Source organism: Mya arenaria, chromosome 6 (assembly GCF_026914265.1).
Source record: "Mya arenaria isolate MELC-2E11 chromosome 6, ASM2691426v1".
NCBI classification, from domain to species: Eukaryota; Metazoa; Mollusca; class Bivalvia; order Myida; family Myidae; genus Mya; species Mya arenaria.
This window is the reverse complement of record NC_069127.1, coordinates 52,763,850-52,781,318: the sequence shown is the minus strand read 5'-3', so window position 1 is coordinate 52,781,318 and position 17,469 is coordinate 52,763,850. Positions and strand designations below refer to the sequence as shown.

At 35.9% G+C, this 17,469-nt stretch overlaps 2 protein-coding genes across 2 annotated transcripts in view; both read right to left on the bottom strand.

Moving 5' to 3' along the window:
* Positions 1-12,049, bottom strand: part of LOC128238173 (uncharacterized) — a 29,358-nt gene extending 17,309 nt beyond the window's left edge. The window contains exon 1 of the mRNA XM_052953790.1: positions 11,978-12,049. The gene's annotated coding sequence lies outside the window, so the exon portion shown is untranslated. The remainder of the gene's footprint in view (positions 1-11,977) is intronic.
* Positions 3,210-10,447, bottom strand: LOC128238174 (uncharacterized). Its single transcript, XM_052953791.1, has 4 exons — positions 10,120-10,447; positions 8,915-9,816; positions 8,413-8,664; positions 3,210-6,392 (listed from the first exon to the last, which is right to left on the bottom strand). The coding sequence occupies exons 2-4, from the start codon at positions 9,807-9,809 to the stop codon at positions 5,554-5,556; spliced, it is 1,986 nt and encodes a 661-aa protein (XP_052809751.1). The 5' UTR covers positions 9,810-9,816; positions 10,120-10,447; the 3' UTR covers positions 3,210-5,553.
* Positions 12,050-17,469: the final 5,420 nt, after the last annotated feature.

Sequence of the window (17,469 nt, the reverse complement as noted above, 5' to 3'; positions counted from 1 at the left end):
TTTTAAATCTGTATTATATAATGATATTTTTCGAGTAATTTGTTGTTAAAATGAAACTCACACAGCACTATTATGTAGCAAATATAATAATTAATTTCGTTCCAATTTCGTTATCATGTCATTGTCGCACCTCAATGAGAGGTCATTTTTCAAAACTGTTCTTCATAAAAGTTACACTATAGGTCCTTTGTTGCACGTCAACAACACTTATATAAACAATGAATACAAAATCAAAAGTCACGAACAGCCTATAGAAAGCATTGATTTTGGCAAAGATTTTGTCGACTTTATTTGTACCTTCAATTCAAAACAAGTCGGCCTTAGGCACTCTTAATGTATCTTTGTTCACAAAACTAACAACTGAAAAACACACTTCAAAACGTCTCAAAGCAAGCCCGTCGCGCTGATTTGCCGATTTTAGGATTTTAGGATAAAGATTATAAAAAAAACACAGTTGATATTACATAATATGTTAAACAGTTTGCAAAACACTATTGTAAAATCCTTAATCTGACTCTGACAATGGTGCACTTGGACCAGATGTCGTTGCGTGTTTTAATGACGGCCGTTTTTGAGGTGGGAACCCGTGTATTCCCCGTCCGGAGAAAGAACCAGAAGGTGTCGGACTGTTCATCGTGGTCCGAAACAAGTGCGTTCGGGTATGAAGAGAATGGACAAATCTCCGCCACCGGCCAACGGCGGCCGCTCCTGCCCGTTATAACTTGAGAAGATCAATATAACAGGTACCCGTTGGATATATAAATTTTATCTATAATAAGTAACCTTTAGGTCTGGTCGTGCGTCTTTGTAACATTTAAGTGTATGTGAAACAAGAATAAACGGGGAACGAAAAGTAGGACCGTAAAGGTTTAGCAAAAGGGCAGAATGCTCATTATCATGAGCGGGTCGGGAAGCTTAGGAGCCACGAACATCCAGGACACTACGAACTCATGTGCCCGCCTCTTAAGCAGGCTCACTCTCAAACCGGACCCCTTTAAGCTGGCTTACTTATAGCAACGATAACTCGTGCGAATGCGCTTTTTTCGTGTTAGCATAGCATAGAGTATAGAGTTATTTTGAGCGGACATGAAACATAAATGTGCACATTACGTCCGGTTATTAGAATTTATCTCAAACCAGGAAGAAGTTGCCCGGTTCCTCCCAAACACTTTTCCTATTTTTGCAGGGGTACCATCAGGCAGCGCTGATTAAGTTCTCGAATACTTTGTAGGATATCTTTGACACGCTGGAGGTGCAACATACCGTTAATGGAACGCCTTATTCTAGGGAACGCAACTATTACTGATACATGTTTTTGTAGTTTAAACAACGTTTTCAAGCCCAAATATAAAAATAATGTTCATAACACATGTATATTATGGCATATAACATAAAAACTTCTTGTGTGTGCTTTTTATAAGTAGATTTGTTTAGTGGTAAACATTTTCATTCGCATATTAATTGCTTTCACTTAATGTTATAAATTATATGTTCAGTGGGTTTAACAGCATGGAATCACAGAACGTCGTTTGGAGTATCATCTTACCATGCCTATTTTTCTGCTAGTACATTTAATTTCATAATAGAAAAGCTAAATAAATATACCTTACGACTTCGGGTACCTGTTGTCAGAGAAAATAGAGGCAGCAAACAAACGACGTCGGTGATCCGTAAGGACTGGAATCCATTTTGGAATCATACATTCACGTTTGATGACCTCTTTATGGAGCTACGGGGGCGTATTCTATAGTTAACCATTTGGGACCAAGACCAACTCTCGAATAACGATGTTCTGGTTGGGGCTCTGATCAATCTTGGTTCAGGTATGACGAGGTTCCGAGTGTTTTTCGGTGAGAAATTGAAGAGATGTGACTGTTAGTAATTTATAATTCATGAAGATTTTATTCATATTGAATTGTCGAATAGCAAATACATATATTTGTAAACTAAAAACTAAGCCTGACTATATACGTTTTTTGTAAATATAATATTATGAGGAAGAGTCAGGGTTTTTCAAGCCTTTCTGATTTTAATTGTGTAAAGTATGTCAGGTATTAGTCAAGGCAAGCCTGTAGATTGGATGGAAAAGAGGTAAAGAGATGTCAATATGGCAGGCACTGTTGGACAGACTCAATCTGTGGAGAGATGGGGCTCTTATACTCCGTCCAAACATGGATAAACGCAAATACTAAATGGGGAATAAATTTCTATTTGTCATCGGACAGTGGCTTTATTGTTAATTTATTCCATTCACATATGGACTTATGCAAATATAAACCAAACGCGGAGTGAATACCAAATCGCTGTACTGCTTATTCTAAATCAGAATATAGATAACATTAAAGATTTAGATTAATTACGTTAATGGTACTGTTGGAACTACAAAACCTATACAAATAGAAACACCTTATTCTACATTGGTGTATCTTGGTTTGTATAGAATGTGATCTTTAATAAATCACCTAATTAGCCAGATATTGATTCATTGACGAAAAAACAGGCGAGAAGGTTGGCATTAGGTGGGCGCAAATCAAAAACCTTTCTGTAATCCCGTTGTTTTACACATTTTGAATTAAGAATGTACTTTAAAGGGGCTAGACACCAAATCATAGAATTGCAAGAGAATTTTTTTTTGTCAAAACGTACCAAAAGTTGTCATCGTTTTGTAAAATTCATTTATTCTTACTTACTGATGTATAACATCGCTTACGACACATGCATCTTTCGCTGTTTTTGCGCATTTTTTCCAATTCGAAATTTACTACGGTTGTCTACCATGTAAATCCCAGTAAGTTTAAAATAGCATCACTATAATTATCTACATTGACAATTTTAGGCTTGTTTTGAAATGCGCTGATAGTATTTGCCGATTTTTAGACCATCTGGTGTCTAGCCCCTTTAAGCTGCCTTAAATCTTTCATAGAAATACTAAATTGAATCGCATGTACTTGGAAATCTTAATAAAATCAAAACTGTTTCTATGGTAATCAAACATGCATTGATCTTTGCATATTAAGGACATTTTGAAACAACATGATCTTAATTGATTTATGTTTTCTATATGATATTGCATAGTAGTTCATTGTTCTTCATTTTTTCAAAATTTAGTAAAATGAAAATATGCAGTGCTTCTGGTTTCATACACATATTTAGAATGAAAGTTCATGTAAATGCATGTCTTAAAGATATAGAAAATGCTCTTTCTGTTAACATATATAAGTCATAAGAAATATAGTTAAACAGAATAAAGTTATTATACAAAATGTAATCAAAATAATAACCAGATATATCCATTATTTTTTTCTAATAGCTGTATCATATTGTTGACCTTTTTACGCAGATACTGTTGTAAGCCGCCAGGTTTATACCAAAATAAAATCACTACATGGCCAATTCATTTCCAGATTCTTGCATAGAGATATAACATTCGGAACACCTCGGACATTTTCCATCGAAAACAACCTCGGATGTTTATGGATGGTTTACAATGTCAGAAATCTTTACATTTAACTACACTGCAAGTTGATTGCGTAGTTATTCGAATTAAGCAATTAATATTAATGACTCTTTGGTATCTTAATTATTTATGCAATTATACACTTCACTGGCAATCATTTTAAACTTAGTAATACAAAATACACGTTAAAATACTACAGCGATTTTGTTTTTAATATTAATTATCACTATTATTTAAATTTTACGAACTATCTTTACTGTTATACGGGCATACATTCGCGGTTGTTTTCAATGAAAAGTGGCTGAGGTGTTCCAAATGAGTGATTTCATTATTTTGAATAAGAGTAAAAGTACTAAGTGTAAAATGAGGCGAAAAGAACATTTCATTGATTCATTTTTTTTCTTCATTAAAGTATGTATATATTATAATAAATACACATACATGTAATTCGTTTTTTTTTGTATAATCTGTAAGTAGAATTTGGATATTTTTAAACAAAAGAATGTAAGTCTTTGACCTGAAACCCAGAGATTATTTTGATTATTGCCTTTATATTGTAATTCCAAAGATCTTTATCAAAAACTACTATCCAAACACTGCTCTCGTTCCATAAGTAATTTACATGTTTGTAACCACCATTTCATTTATTAGTTTACATTGTATATCAATCTAATGCATTGCAATCCATTTGAAAGCTGTAGATTATTAAAACTGAACACATATGTTCATATTTGTTTCATCATAAGAAACTATGCTGATCAATACAGGTTATATCCATGCAAACAGTTTCATGTGTTATGTAGGAATGTTAACGTTTAATAAACTGTTATCTGTTGTTTCATTCGTTTATCAACATGTATGTGCTATTATATATTTGCCAGTTGATTTTCATAATGGTTGTACATATTAGAGCTTTTACTTATTGTACTTACATGTTCTTTCATATTTTAATTTGTATGTTAATAAAGTTTTCTGAAACCTTTATTTCGTTCGTTGGTATTTAATATCTGTTTTACTATGGGTGTATCCAGGTTTTGGCGCTAGAGTGGCATAAGAAAAGGGGATGTAACAACTTTCGATATGCGTCCCCTGCCTAATAAGTGCATCCTCTGCACCCTAGCATATCATAACATATCATGATACCCTAGGCAAAACAGCTGTACAAATCTCGTACTCATGAATAATTAATAAGGTGAAATCCAGCCACTTGATTGGTCGCACGAGACACACCTCATGGAAATGGCTGAGAAGTTACGGATGTAAATGTAATATCGGTTCAAAATAATCTAATGAGATCACGACTTACACATCGTTTTAGGTAAGATATTGTTAAATATGCCGATAGCTCTTCACAAAGGTAATCAACCGTCTCCGTGGCCGAGTGGTTGTGGCATCCGCCTATGGAGCGGGAGGTCGTTGGTTCTATCCCTGGCTGCGTCATACCAAAAGACGTTAAAAGTTGGTACACGTAGCGCCCTTGCCTGGCGCTCAGCATCTAAAGGGCTCGGAAAAGTGGTGTTCTCAGTAATGGTTCAATGTTGTATCCCTTTGTATCGGTGCTTTACACCGACAACCTTAAAGAACCAAGAAGTCTCTTCGCAAAGAGCTAGGGTATCGTACCCGGATCTCTTGTATCTCACTCTGTTTCTTCAAGTCTTCCAATGTCTGGATTTGACTGCGAATTGCTGTCACTTCTGTCTCATGTCACTCATGGCATTTAAACACAATATAAGTCGTTATGGCGTCACGGCGGGGTCAAGCCATAATGCAGCCAATGGGCGCGGGCAGACCTTGATGAACTCAAATAAATAAACAAACAAACACAAGGAAGATTCTTCCCTATAAAAATAATAATAATAATAATAATAATAATAATAATAATAATAATAATAAATAATAATAATAATAATAATAATAATAATAATAATAATAGTTAAAGTAGTGATAATATCTCTTAACAACATACTATTATTGTGTTCACAACAATCACAGAAAACATAAATATGTATATAAAGGAACAAACATTCTGTAGTTCTGTTGAAATGTAAGTGCATAGTTGTTAACTTGACCCCATTGCTAATTCAAAGAAAATATGTCTACTTCAATTTTGGTGTTGTATCATACACCTTAACATAATTGTCGGCATCCCCACTTGTCCAGAGGAAAACATACAACTTGTTCTGTTGCTGACTGTAGCAGGAACAGAATGGTGCCACTATCCCTTCCTCCTTCCCCAGTAGCTGGGTCATCTTGCCACTGGGAAGGTCCAGGCACATTATATTGTCACTATCCCAATCACAAATGATCAGCTGGTTTCCCACTGCAGTGATACCTATTGGTAAACGTAGTGCGGGGTTCTTGAATGTTTCGAGAATGTTCAAGTTCATGTCCAGCTTAGTGATTTCGAACTTCGTAAAGTCGGACACATATATGGCTGCTGTCTGATCGTCACCGACTATCTTTAAGTACCAAGGGGTTTTAAACGACATATTTGACATTTTATTCAACCCTTTCCCTTCCATATCAATCTTTTGAACCTTTCCGCTCTCGAATGAAATAATTAAGTTACCGTTGTGGTAACCAACACCACGACAACCATTATCCACCTTGATGTTCTTTCCGAGGATGAGTTTCCCCCGAGTCTCCAAGAACTGAATACTATGAGTAACACTAACAGCCACCATGTCCCCAGGGATGTGACACATGCCCCATGGGCAGCCTTGCACATCGACCTCGGTCATTAGACTGCTGGTCTTGAGGTCTACGAGTTTCAATGTTCCTTTTGAACCGTCACTCAGTAACAGTCTGTCCCCAGACAGGAGGAGAATGTCCCTCATCCAGCAGTTCTCAGTGTCAGATCTAGGCTTGACTAGGATGTCTGGGGCTGTGGTAAACTTCAGACTGGTCAGGTCATTGCTGACTGTGTTCTGTGTTTCTGGAAATAAAACGAAAGACTATGTAACCAAACACCACATCAAGGTTAACACTTTGAAAAGTAGGTGTACTTTTGTTACCATGTTACAAGGGTGATCTTATATATAAATATAAAACATATATATGTATAATGGTATTAATAGAATCGTATTGAAATGTAAATTTAAAAACAATATCAAAGGACTGAATGGCCATATTTATGTGTCCAAAATATGTGAAAATCACCTTTGCCTTGTTACGTATACTAAGAAATCTTATTCTTGTATGACTTCAATGTTATTGATCAATTTATATAGTGAAGGTAACATAATGAAACCATTCGGAACGAACCATTTCAATGTTATTGATTAATTTATTATGTGAAAGCAACATACTGACACAATTCGGGGTAATATTTTGATATACCTTTTAAATGATGATAGTAATCATGATAGGGTATGCTATATTAGTTTTGTGGGGTTATATTACTTTGAGTCGCTTGTGTAGAGACCATACTGCACGTTACCATAGTACCGTAAATGTGAAGTTATACTATACAACAGATCACCCAACTAACATTGTAATTGTTTAATTACATACAGTTTTATAAATGATATTTAAATATGTATTAAATTAATATTGAGGTAGTAAATTTGCATACGTAAATTAGATTACCTTTGTTCGTTAAATAATGCAATATTTTAAGCCTGGCTTTTATCACGGTTTAGGCTAAGGTTCACCCCGATTGATCGTATCTGTCTTAATCTAGGTCCTTTGTTTTGAGACAAGGGCATGTTTCATACGAGTAATGGCGATTGCCCCATGACGCAGGTCCTGATACCAGCGTGTTTGGAACGACTACTGGTAAGATTCTATATACTTGTATATTAGTCGGTCTATTACGGTTAGCCACGATTGCGTTTACTTCGCCTAGTTAATAGAAAGTAATAACCGTCACGTACAAACCATCACGATGAAATTACTGTGTAAATACGATCAATCAAGTTTCCTGACGATTGGATACATATAACTATGTGCCTGGTTTTTGTTAAAAGGTTACACTTAGCATTCCACCTGCCAGATCTCCGAAACGAAATCTTACAGAAAGTTAAAATGACGTTCCCCAACTGCAAGCTCTTCGAAGAAATATAAGACGATATATGTTGTGTCTACAATATTAACACATGCTTTATGAAATTTCTTCGAATCAATGTAAGCAACTATTTTGCATTCGAAGTATGTTACTGTACTAGGTGTGCAACCAATCGTGGTAAAGGTACGTATGATTAATCGAACATTGGTCGTAGGGTGTGCGTAGAATACCGAGCCGTATATGTAACAGGTCCGAACTAGAATACAGGCCATTATTTACAAGTTGTACTGAATTGAAGAGAGATTTCATAATCGATTACCAACGAATCGCACAGAGAGCCTATATGATGGTTATACGAATTGTACGAAGTTCCTGATAAAGCTATGAATGCACGGTTTGAAAACCCCAAACGTTTATGTTAATATAATAAATATATGTATAGTGGCCAAAATAAATAAAAAAATATATCCATTATAAAATGGGCGTTTCAATCATATTCCCTAAGATTTTGTAAATATTTAAACAACAGACAGCGAAAGGCGAAAAGAATAAAAACACACATTTTGATGTTATGCACATGCCTATATTATCTGCAAGGGATTTACTTTTGTGCATGTTTCCTATTGATAATGCATTTAACAGTCTTTTAAAAGCATATTTCATCAAGTTCTTCGCACACTAAATAAGGTAATTTTTAGATTTGCCTTTTCACTATTATATATGTTAGGACTATTATAAAAATAGGCCAAATGTCAAGCTTGTTGTTTTACCTATTTAGACACTATTAAGATGAGGGGCGTTTAAAAGCAATCCAGCTATTGGTATGAAATTGTTATCTTTAAGTAAATTTGAAGTACTAATTTCTATATGGAAACAAATATTATACACTAAAGACAATACAGTCTGTAGTAAAATGTAAATTTGAGGTATACATTTAGAAAGTATTTACTTTGCTTTGGTTTTGCAGATGTTTGCGATCCACTAGGATTTAAAGGTGGTTCTGGTACTGTATTGGCCGTGAACATCTTGGTTGATTGGGTAGCCTTGATGTCGCCAATGGCTTGTATGTTGGTAGTAGGATCAGATGTAGTGGTATTCTGGTCCCTTACTGCTTGAACATTGGAAGTAGGATCAGATGTTTTAGTATTCCTCTCGCCCTCATTTTGTGTCGTGGACTTCCTCGAACTCTTATATCTCCGACCTATAGTAGATTAAACATCAAACTACTTAGATGCACTATTTCAATCGCATATTTTAAAGTCTTATTTTAATATTTATTTTATTATAATTAATTTGTCTCCTTATTCGAAATTATGTTATTAATAATAGTACAACAGTTTCAAAAATTAAAAGGGACATATTTAGGATGTAATGGAAAGATCTTAAGAAGTGGTAAAAGATACCACCAAGAAATCATTATTGCATAATGTTTAAGGAACAAAGATATATACCTAGACTTTGTGAAGTATCAAACTTTTCGAAAGTGCCAAGGCCTGTCCTGGAACGCAGCAAACTTTCAGTGGCGGGGTCATTCCTAATCTGATACTGTTGTATCGTATTCTTCTTCTTAATTTCAGCAAGTCTTAATTGCAGTCCCTCCAGCAAGTTCTTGGATATATGGGCCTCAATAAACAACTGGCTAGTGTTGTTCTCTTGGGCTGCTAATTTTGCTTTAATTTCACCGACCTGGGTCTTAATGTTGTCACATTTGGGTTTCAGTGATTTAAGGAGTATTTCATCCATGTTTTTCATCTCAGCAATGGTGTCAATGAGTGTTTGTTCACGTTCGTCAAAGTATTTGTTGATCTGATGTCGATAATTCCTTATTTTTGCAATCTCGCGTTCTCCAAGGTCTTTTACGAGCTTAGTGTTTTCATCAACATTAGATACACAGGCATCAATGTCTTCCAGTAGTTGGACAATAACCTGTTTCATGGCTTTATAACCCTGGCTCTCTTTAAAGGCTTTAGCAATTTCAGAAATGATCTGCTGTTTACAAGATTGATGATCAAGTACCGAACAATGTCCGCAATTAAGTGTCTGATGGGTCGGGCAGAAGTATTTAATACATTCTTCAGGGTGAATGTTACAAGGTTTTGTGCTCACTTCTTTGTTTGTTAAATCTTGCATAGTAGAAGGCATGCTGCTCTTGTCAAGAAGTGTATGGGACTTTGTCATTCTTATTTTCTTGTGGACACTTATGCAGTTGAAGCACATAAACTCCTTGCAAACAGTACAGTAGGCCTCGGCTGGGAGGGTTTCCCCATCGTGGGAGCAGGGTTGGCAGTAGGTCGCCTCCAGGGTAGAGGCATCTACCTGGAGTTTCTTGCCCGGGACTTGATCCATTGGATGACTGAATTTGCACAATTGTGAAAATATTAAGCATACCCTATCATCGTCAGATAAAATATAATTGTTAAATATTTTGTAACTATTTTTTTTTACAAAAAATAGGCATTTAAGCATTGAGGTACAACACACATGTATGTTTACCAATAAGTGTAAATATTTGTAAACAAAACTGATTCAATTTATGTATTTTCCTGTATGTTTGGTTTGAGTAACTATTGGAATTTGTGATTGTCATTCAGGAGGTTATTGGTTAGATTCCAGCCGGTATGTGAGTCGTCTTGTGGTATTGGTGACCGCCTCTTACACTATTTGGTGTTGGTTCGATCACCATCAGGTTGAGAGCGGTCTAGTGGTATAAGCCTCACACAGCCTGTTACATAGCATAAAGGTACTGGTTAAAAATGATCGGAGAGTGAGTCATATCTGCTTTTGGCAGTTTTCACAATCAAGCTTTTTTAAAGTGGAATTACTGGTAAACAGAAAAATCGAAAAGCCGCAAAACTCTTTAATTTTCATAAGTTTATACAATAGAGTATACGAGAGTGGGGAAGGGCGTGGGGTTGGTGCGCCTGAGGTTCATACTATATTGAGTGTGATGGTTGTATATCGTGTGTGTGGGTGGGTGGTGAGAGGTGGGGAAGTCGGAGTTGGCGGGAGGATGGGACTCAAACTATACACTTTGTGAGGTGAGTATGCTGTTTGTGAGGATGGAAGGGGTCATAGCTGGAGGATTTGTGCCCCTCCCCCTCGCGCACGATACTGTATAAGATAGGGGAAATTAAAGTGTTTTCCGGTAATTAGATGTAGCATTTGAGATATTTTTAAAGCTCCTCCACCCTTCTGACTTCCCCACCCCCTTGCCAATCACCAACACACGATATACACCCATCCAACACAATAGTATTAGCAAAAACCTTACCACCTCCACCCACTTGCCAATCACCAACACACGATATACACCCATCCAACACAATAGTATTAGCCAAAACCTTACCACCCCACCCCCTTGCCAATCACCCACACACACGATATAAACCCATCATACACATAATAGTATTAGCCAAAACCCTACCACCCCCATCTCCTTGCCAATCACCTACACACGCGATATACACCCATCCCACACATTATAGTATTAGCCAAAACCTTAACCCCCCACCCCACCCCCTTGCCAATCACCCACACACACGATATAAACCCATCATACACATAATAGTATTAGCCAAAACCCTACCACCCCCATCTCCTTGCCAATCACCTACACACGCGTTATACACCCATCCCACACATTATAGTATTAGCCAAAACCTTAACCCCCCACCCCACCCCCTTGCCAATCACCCACACACACGATATACACCCATCCCACACATAATAGTATTAGCCAAAACCTTAACCCCCCACCCCACCCCCTTGCCAATCACCCACACACGATATACACCCATCCCACACATAATAGTATTAGCCAAAACCTTAACCCCCCACCCCACCCCCTTGCCAATCACCCACACATGATATACACCCATCCAACACATTATAGAATTAGCCAAAACCTAAGCCACCCCATCCATTACAATACTTTATATGATAGGGAAATGAAAGTGATTTTTCGGTAATGAGCTGCAGTATTTAAGACATTTTGAAAGCCCCTTAACCTATTTTGCTCTACCCCCACCCCCTCCAACTTTCCAACCCCTCCCTATCCACCCACCGCACTTAAAAAAACTCTTACACTCTATAGTACGACCCCGTAGCCATACCAAACCCCTCGAAAACTTTATTTTAAACACTAATAAAAATGATATTGTTTCCGAATTTTCGTTTTTTTTCAATTTTCCGATAATTACACCAACCTGTCTTTATAAATCAGTACTGTATACAGTAAAATTTAAAATTGTGAGTACATTAATCCTTTTATATTTGCATAATACATAGATCAAGAATGGACAATATCTAATTAATGTATTGGTAAACAAAGTTAAATTGACAATTCTTGCCTCAAATATTATATGTTCACGTGTTTACTATTGAACCAGGAAGTAAAAGATGATACACCAACTTAACTTGTACTGCCTAAATTATGAATACAGAGGAGTATACAAAGATATCAATGTTTGATTATAATCGGGTCATAAACATATGAACATTAATAAACTACATACCAGTCAGCAGTTTGAGAAATCACTCATTGTAATTTTACAGCCAGTCCATCTGGTGTTTATGTTTAGTGTGACACAACCAAGATATACACAGAACCAGTCCAATTTGTGGTGTAAGGGAGATAAGTCTTGATAACACGAAACAGTATGTAGTTGCTGTCTCCCTTTTAGTATATTATTGCGAAAATTTGAACACACTATACATGTGCTGCTTTTATTAAAAGCGAAAAAGGGGTAATGTAGAAGATATTACTTAAAAAAAAAAGAAAGTATTTATTTATGAGTAAAGAAAATAACCTGTGCTCTTTTTTGGAATTGATGACTTATGTTGGAAGGTATTTTGAAAGGGAACTAGTCCTTTCGTACCCTAACCATTCAAATGGTACCCTCCGATTTTTGGTCATTTTTGAAAATGTTTGTCCTAATCAAAAACAACAAATCTGTACACGCCAATCTAGTTCCGAACTATCGAACAGAACGCTATTGGTTACAGTTTTGCACAACGACAGGTATGGTCAAAGAACGTTCCGCAATGAGATCACGATTAACTTTGAGTTTTACGAGTTTGAAGACCCCTGCTCGAGATAGTATCCCCTCTTTGAAAAGCGTAAATCGGGGACTAGTATGACCATTTTAAACAAAAAACATATTGGATTGGTCTAAATCTTGGAATCTACTCAGTAACAACAGTTGTCGATAACGCTGAATGGATTACGAGAAAAAAATAGCAGTATCTTCTGCAATTGAGCCGAAAACACAGTTGATATTTCTACTGTCGTATAAAAATGACGTCGAGCTAATTCAGTCGGAGGTCGCAAAGAATTTCGTCAAAACCCTTAGAGTGTTATACAATATGAACGTGAGGTTTTATCTATACAAATGTCACAGGGTGAGAAAAGTGTGCAGCCAGACCCGGCTCGAGTCCGGGACCCCTGGCTATCAGGGCGAGTGCTCTACCGACTAAGCGAACGGACCGCTTACACACCTCCTCATCACATGTGTAGGTATCGGCACCGTGACATATTACCCCGCGAACTGGAAATTCGTCCTCGAATTTGAGGATCACCAGTGTTAAGGAACATACATAAATAACACTGAAGTCGCGTTATGCTGCCAAACAGTGCTGCCACGGTCCCTCGTTAGGCACTAAATGTCAATGGGTTTTAAAAGTGTGCTGCCAGACCGGGGTGCAGTCAGACCGGGGCTCGAACCCGGGACCCCTTGCTATCAGGGCGAGTGCTTTACCGACTGAGTTACCGGACTGCTTACACACCTCCTCACCACATGTGAAAGTATCGGTATCGTGACATATGGTAGCAGAGCTCCGATTAAAATAAATAAAACTACTTAAATGAAACCGAAAATTAATCAAATGATTAGTAGCTTTTGCTTACAGAATTTTGAACAACAGAAAGTATAGCATAAAGCAAAAGTGACAATAGCATGATAAATATGGGGGATAATGTATGAACTGTAACTTAAGATATAGCAGTTGTCGCCCTTGTAAGCTAAACTGACATCATATTATGAATTGTTGAATTATATTAATTGAAATACTCAATTATACACACTTTAAGATAAAAAAGAATAATAATAATGATAATCCTGGGTAAGATTACTAAAATAAAAATGCTGATGTACATTTTTTTTCAAGCTGAATAAAACAAAAAATGAGAATAATTTAATTTATCCAAGTGAATATGGCAAATACACAGTGAAATGTAATAACACAGCACAGAACAGATCTCTGCTGCAATTTAAGCAAAATAAAGATTAAATAAAACACAGCAAAGCAAATAACAATGGAACTATGAATCAAAATACACAAAAATATATAGAAACTTGACATAATCATACGAAAATAATGTTTGCAATGAACAATAAGGCAAATATATAGAAAACTGAAATCTAAAGGTACACCATGAAATCTGAATAAAAAGAAATATTAAAGGCACAGTAATACCTTTACGAATGAACTTCAATTACATTCTATGAGATGATTACTACACGACAATGCGCTTAATATCTATTAGAGATAGTAAAGGCGTGACAATACATTGAATGTCATAATAATAAAACTTTAAAACAGATACCAATCTGAACAACTGATACAAGCGAATACCAAAATATCAATCGTAGCTATAAAGGTTGACTATGGTTCACAATGGACAATATATATATATAGAAAACATAGAACTTAAAGGAGATAAAATAAAACTATTATAATAAAATGGATTGAAGACCAATGAATTCACAACTGTAATATGGGAAATAGACAAATAACACTAATTGGGGAGCGACCCATTCTCTTGTCGGGTGGTTTTCTTGCTGGCCTCGGCCTGGGCTGCGGTTGTTCAGGGGCAACCGAACTAGCATATGAACCTCGACTAGGATCGAGAGAAGCAAAAGATGGCGAATTCGCATCCACGGAAGATGATCTCATGGAAGGAGTTATTCAAAATGTCATAAAGCAGTAATCCCATCATTTAACAGTTAATCAAGTGAAATGCGGGTATGCTTTGTTTGTGGTGTTTATATTATTGTTTGTGACGAAGAACATTTTTGGTGTTTGGATTTTTGTTTGTGGTGAGTTTGTTTTTGGTGACGGGAATTGTGTACGTGATGTTAATTTATATGTTTGTGTCTATAGGTCATTGTCTTTGAGGCCCTTGCCCTGTACCCATAATTAAACAGGGTTTATTTCTTAATTTTCGACTACTTCGATTGTCCATGTTGCGTTTATTGTAGTATTTTTGTGGTCCTGGTTTTAATGTTTTATGTAGGAGTTACACAACTTTAGAAATGCAACCCTGTCTAAGAAGCGAAATACATATTGTTTTAATGTGGGTACAAGGTACTCCCGGAAAAAAATGATTGCTTTTTTGACTGACTTTGTGCAATTTGGTGTATTTTATTCTTTAATAGTAACATGACGAGTTAACTCTGACAATTTTAGGGGGTAGGGGCAGTTGAGCAATGGACACTCTCACCAAACAGCTAGTGAATTCATTTGTACACAAATCGTAGACGACCTTTGGTAAGGGTTAGAGTATAGTCTTATCCTATGTCTGCTAGTTTTTAGAGCAGAATATATATTTTAGTAGCGTGTGGTCGTGAAAACGTGAAGCAACATTCTATTTGATTTTCTCCAAAAAGCGAAGGAAGAACCTGCCAATCCAAGAAAGTGACTATTCCATTTTTCACAGTGAAACTCGTCTTAAAAAATTAACGCTCTGTTATACTTTAATTCCAATCTCGGGAAAAAACGTATCTTTTAATTGTTAGGAAAATACGATAAATAAAGGAGTTTTGTTATTTCACTTACCTTAGTACTTATATAAACAAACACTAGCTTTTGAATTTTAATGTGGGAAACACAAGCAGACAATATAAACAAGTACAATGTTCAAACTGTATAATACAATGGAAAACGGCTATACATGATAGAATAGATACAACAGAAATAAAGATTAAGATCAATACACAGAAGTTGTGTACTTTACACAAATTTTGGCCTTCAATTCAGTCATATCAGATAACTCATAATAGAACAGATATCAATTGTTGGTAAAATAAAAAAAATATACCGAAAATATCATTTTTTTCCGTCCCCTTTCCTAGAAGAGGGGGTGTATTGCTTTGCACATGTCTGTCGATCGGTCGGTATGTCGGTCGGTCCATCGGTACACTAAAGCTTGTCCGAGTGATAAGTCAACAATTCCTGGGCCTATGATAATCAAACTTGACATTGAGGTTGGGCATGACCAGTAGATGACCCGTATTGACTTTAGGGGTTAGCGGGTCAAAGGTCAAGGCCATAGTGACCTTTAACGCGAAAGGCTTGTCAAAGAATGTCCGATTGATAACTTGACAATGCCTGGACCTATGGTCATTAAACTTGACACGGAGGCTGAGACTGACCAGTAGATGTCTCCAATTAATTTTAGGGGTCAAAGGTCGAGGTCATAGCGACCTTTAACGCGAAAAGGTTGTCAAATGCATGTGCGAGTGATAACTTGACAATGCCTGGACCTAAGATCATCAAACTTGGCATGGAGGCTGGGTCATCGGGTCAAATATCAAGGTCAAAACCATCAAATTTTGAACGTTGATATTAAAAACTGCGATCTGATCTTTTGTCAAATGTCTAATTTTATTGGTTATTAGACAGTTACGCAAACATTGGCTCAATCAAAGACAAAAAATAAAAAAAAGTTTGTCAATCTATGAAAGTGCATCTTTAAGTCATCTGCCCAAAATTTATGGTTGTGAGTTGGGTATCTTCAAACAGGAAAGTTGTGCTACTTTTATGTCGTAAACGTGCATTAAGGTGTAGTTTATTTTAACTTTTTACATTTGTAATGAGGACAATTTCTATAAAACCAAACGGGATAGGGGAGGCTTGTGTTGTGCGCAAATATACAACCAACCATCTAACACCAAAATAAAAGTTCGTTCCATATGTATATAAACAGGAACTTGATGTCCCGGTTTGAGCTTTCTTTAGTATAAAGAAATGATTGTGCTTCATTAAATACAAGCCATTGAAGTTGGGCGTACACAAATCAGTTCTTCAACTCCATCAGGGTACGATGAGACCTTGTAATTTTATTTTATTCACAGTGGAAATTGTCTTTAATACATAACAACAACTATTATATCCTACTTAATTTCCAATTTCTGGTCTAACGCTTGTTTTAAATTTATGTAAATTTATAGACTCTGAAATAGAAAGTATTTTAAACTGTGTTTAAAACATAAGATTTTTGATATTACAGGGACTCGTTGCTGTTTTCATAATATGTGTTCAGATTGCGTTATTTTAAACACTTCGACATTTAAACTTTCATACGGGAATCACATGCAATATACGAAAAGCTCATTATGCAATGGTACAAATCCGCCATAAAGAGTAGAATACAGAACATATGAAATAAAACCACAAAAACAAAAACAAAAGATAATACAAACTAAAATGTATCAGTAGTGTATATATATATATATATATATATATATATATATATATATATATATATATATATATATATATATATATATATATATATATATATATATATGTTTGTTCTATAAAGAATAAACGGATGGTCATCAACAGGCATATCCAAAAAGAAAGAAAATCCAAGTTATTATCCTCGGTTTAAATTTTAAAAGTAATACATGGAAAAAGAAATATAAAAACAAAGTGGAAGGATACGTCTAGTTTACACCTCACCCAGCCAATACAGACAGGTTGTGCAGACATAGTTGTATGGGTCCTACGTACAGGAATGTAGACCTGTCGTTTCCTTGAGTTTCTAATACATGCATGAGCAGAATTTACTTGCATAATGCCTTATCATATAAAACGTTCCTGGACATATATTTTTGTTTAACAATTTTCGCTCTCTTATATGTATATTAAGCACTTTTGTTTTTACCGTGTTTGAAAAAACTGCGATATTATATCTCGGTAAAAGCCTTGGTCAATACAAATT

What these genes read in the sequence shown, in the direction of transcription:
- LOC128238174 (XM_052953791.1), bottom strand. Translation starts at nt 9,809, where the DNA reads ATGGATCAAGTCCCGGGCAAGAAACTCCAGGTAGATGCCTCTACCCTG. An exon ending in TGATACTTCACAAAGTCTAG is followed by an intron (nt 8,665 to 8,914) that starts GTATATATCTTT and finishes AATCTACTATAG; the next exon opens with GTCGGAGATATAAGAGTTCG. An exon ending in ATCTGCAAAACCAAAGCAAA is followed by an intron (nt 6,393 to 8,412) that starts GTAAATACTTTC and finishes TTTTATTTCCAG; the next exon opens with AAACACAGAACACAGTCAGC.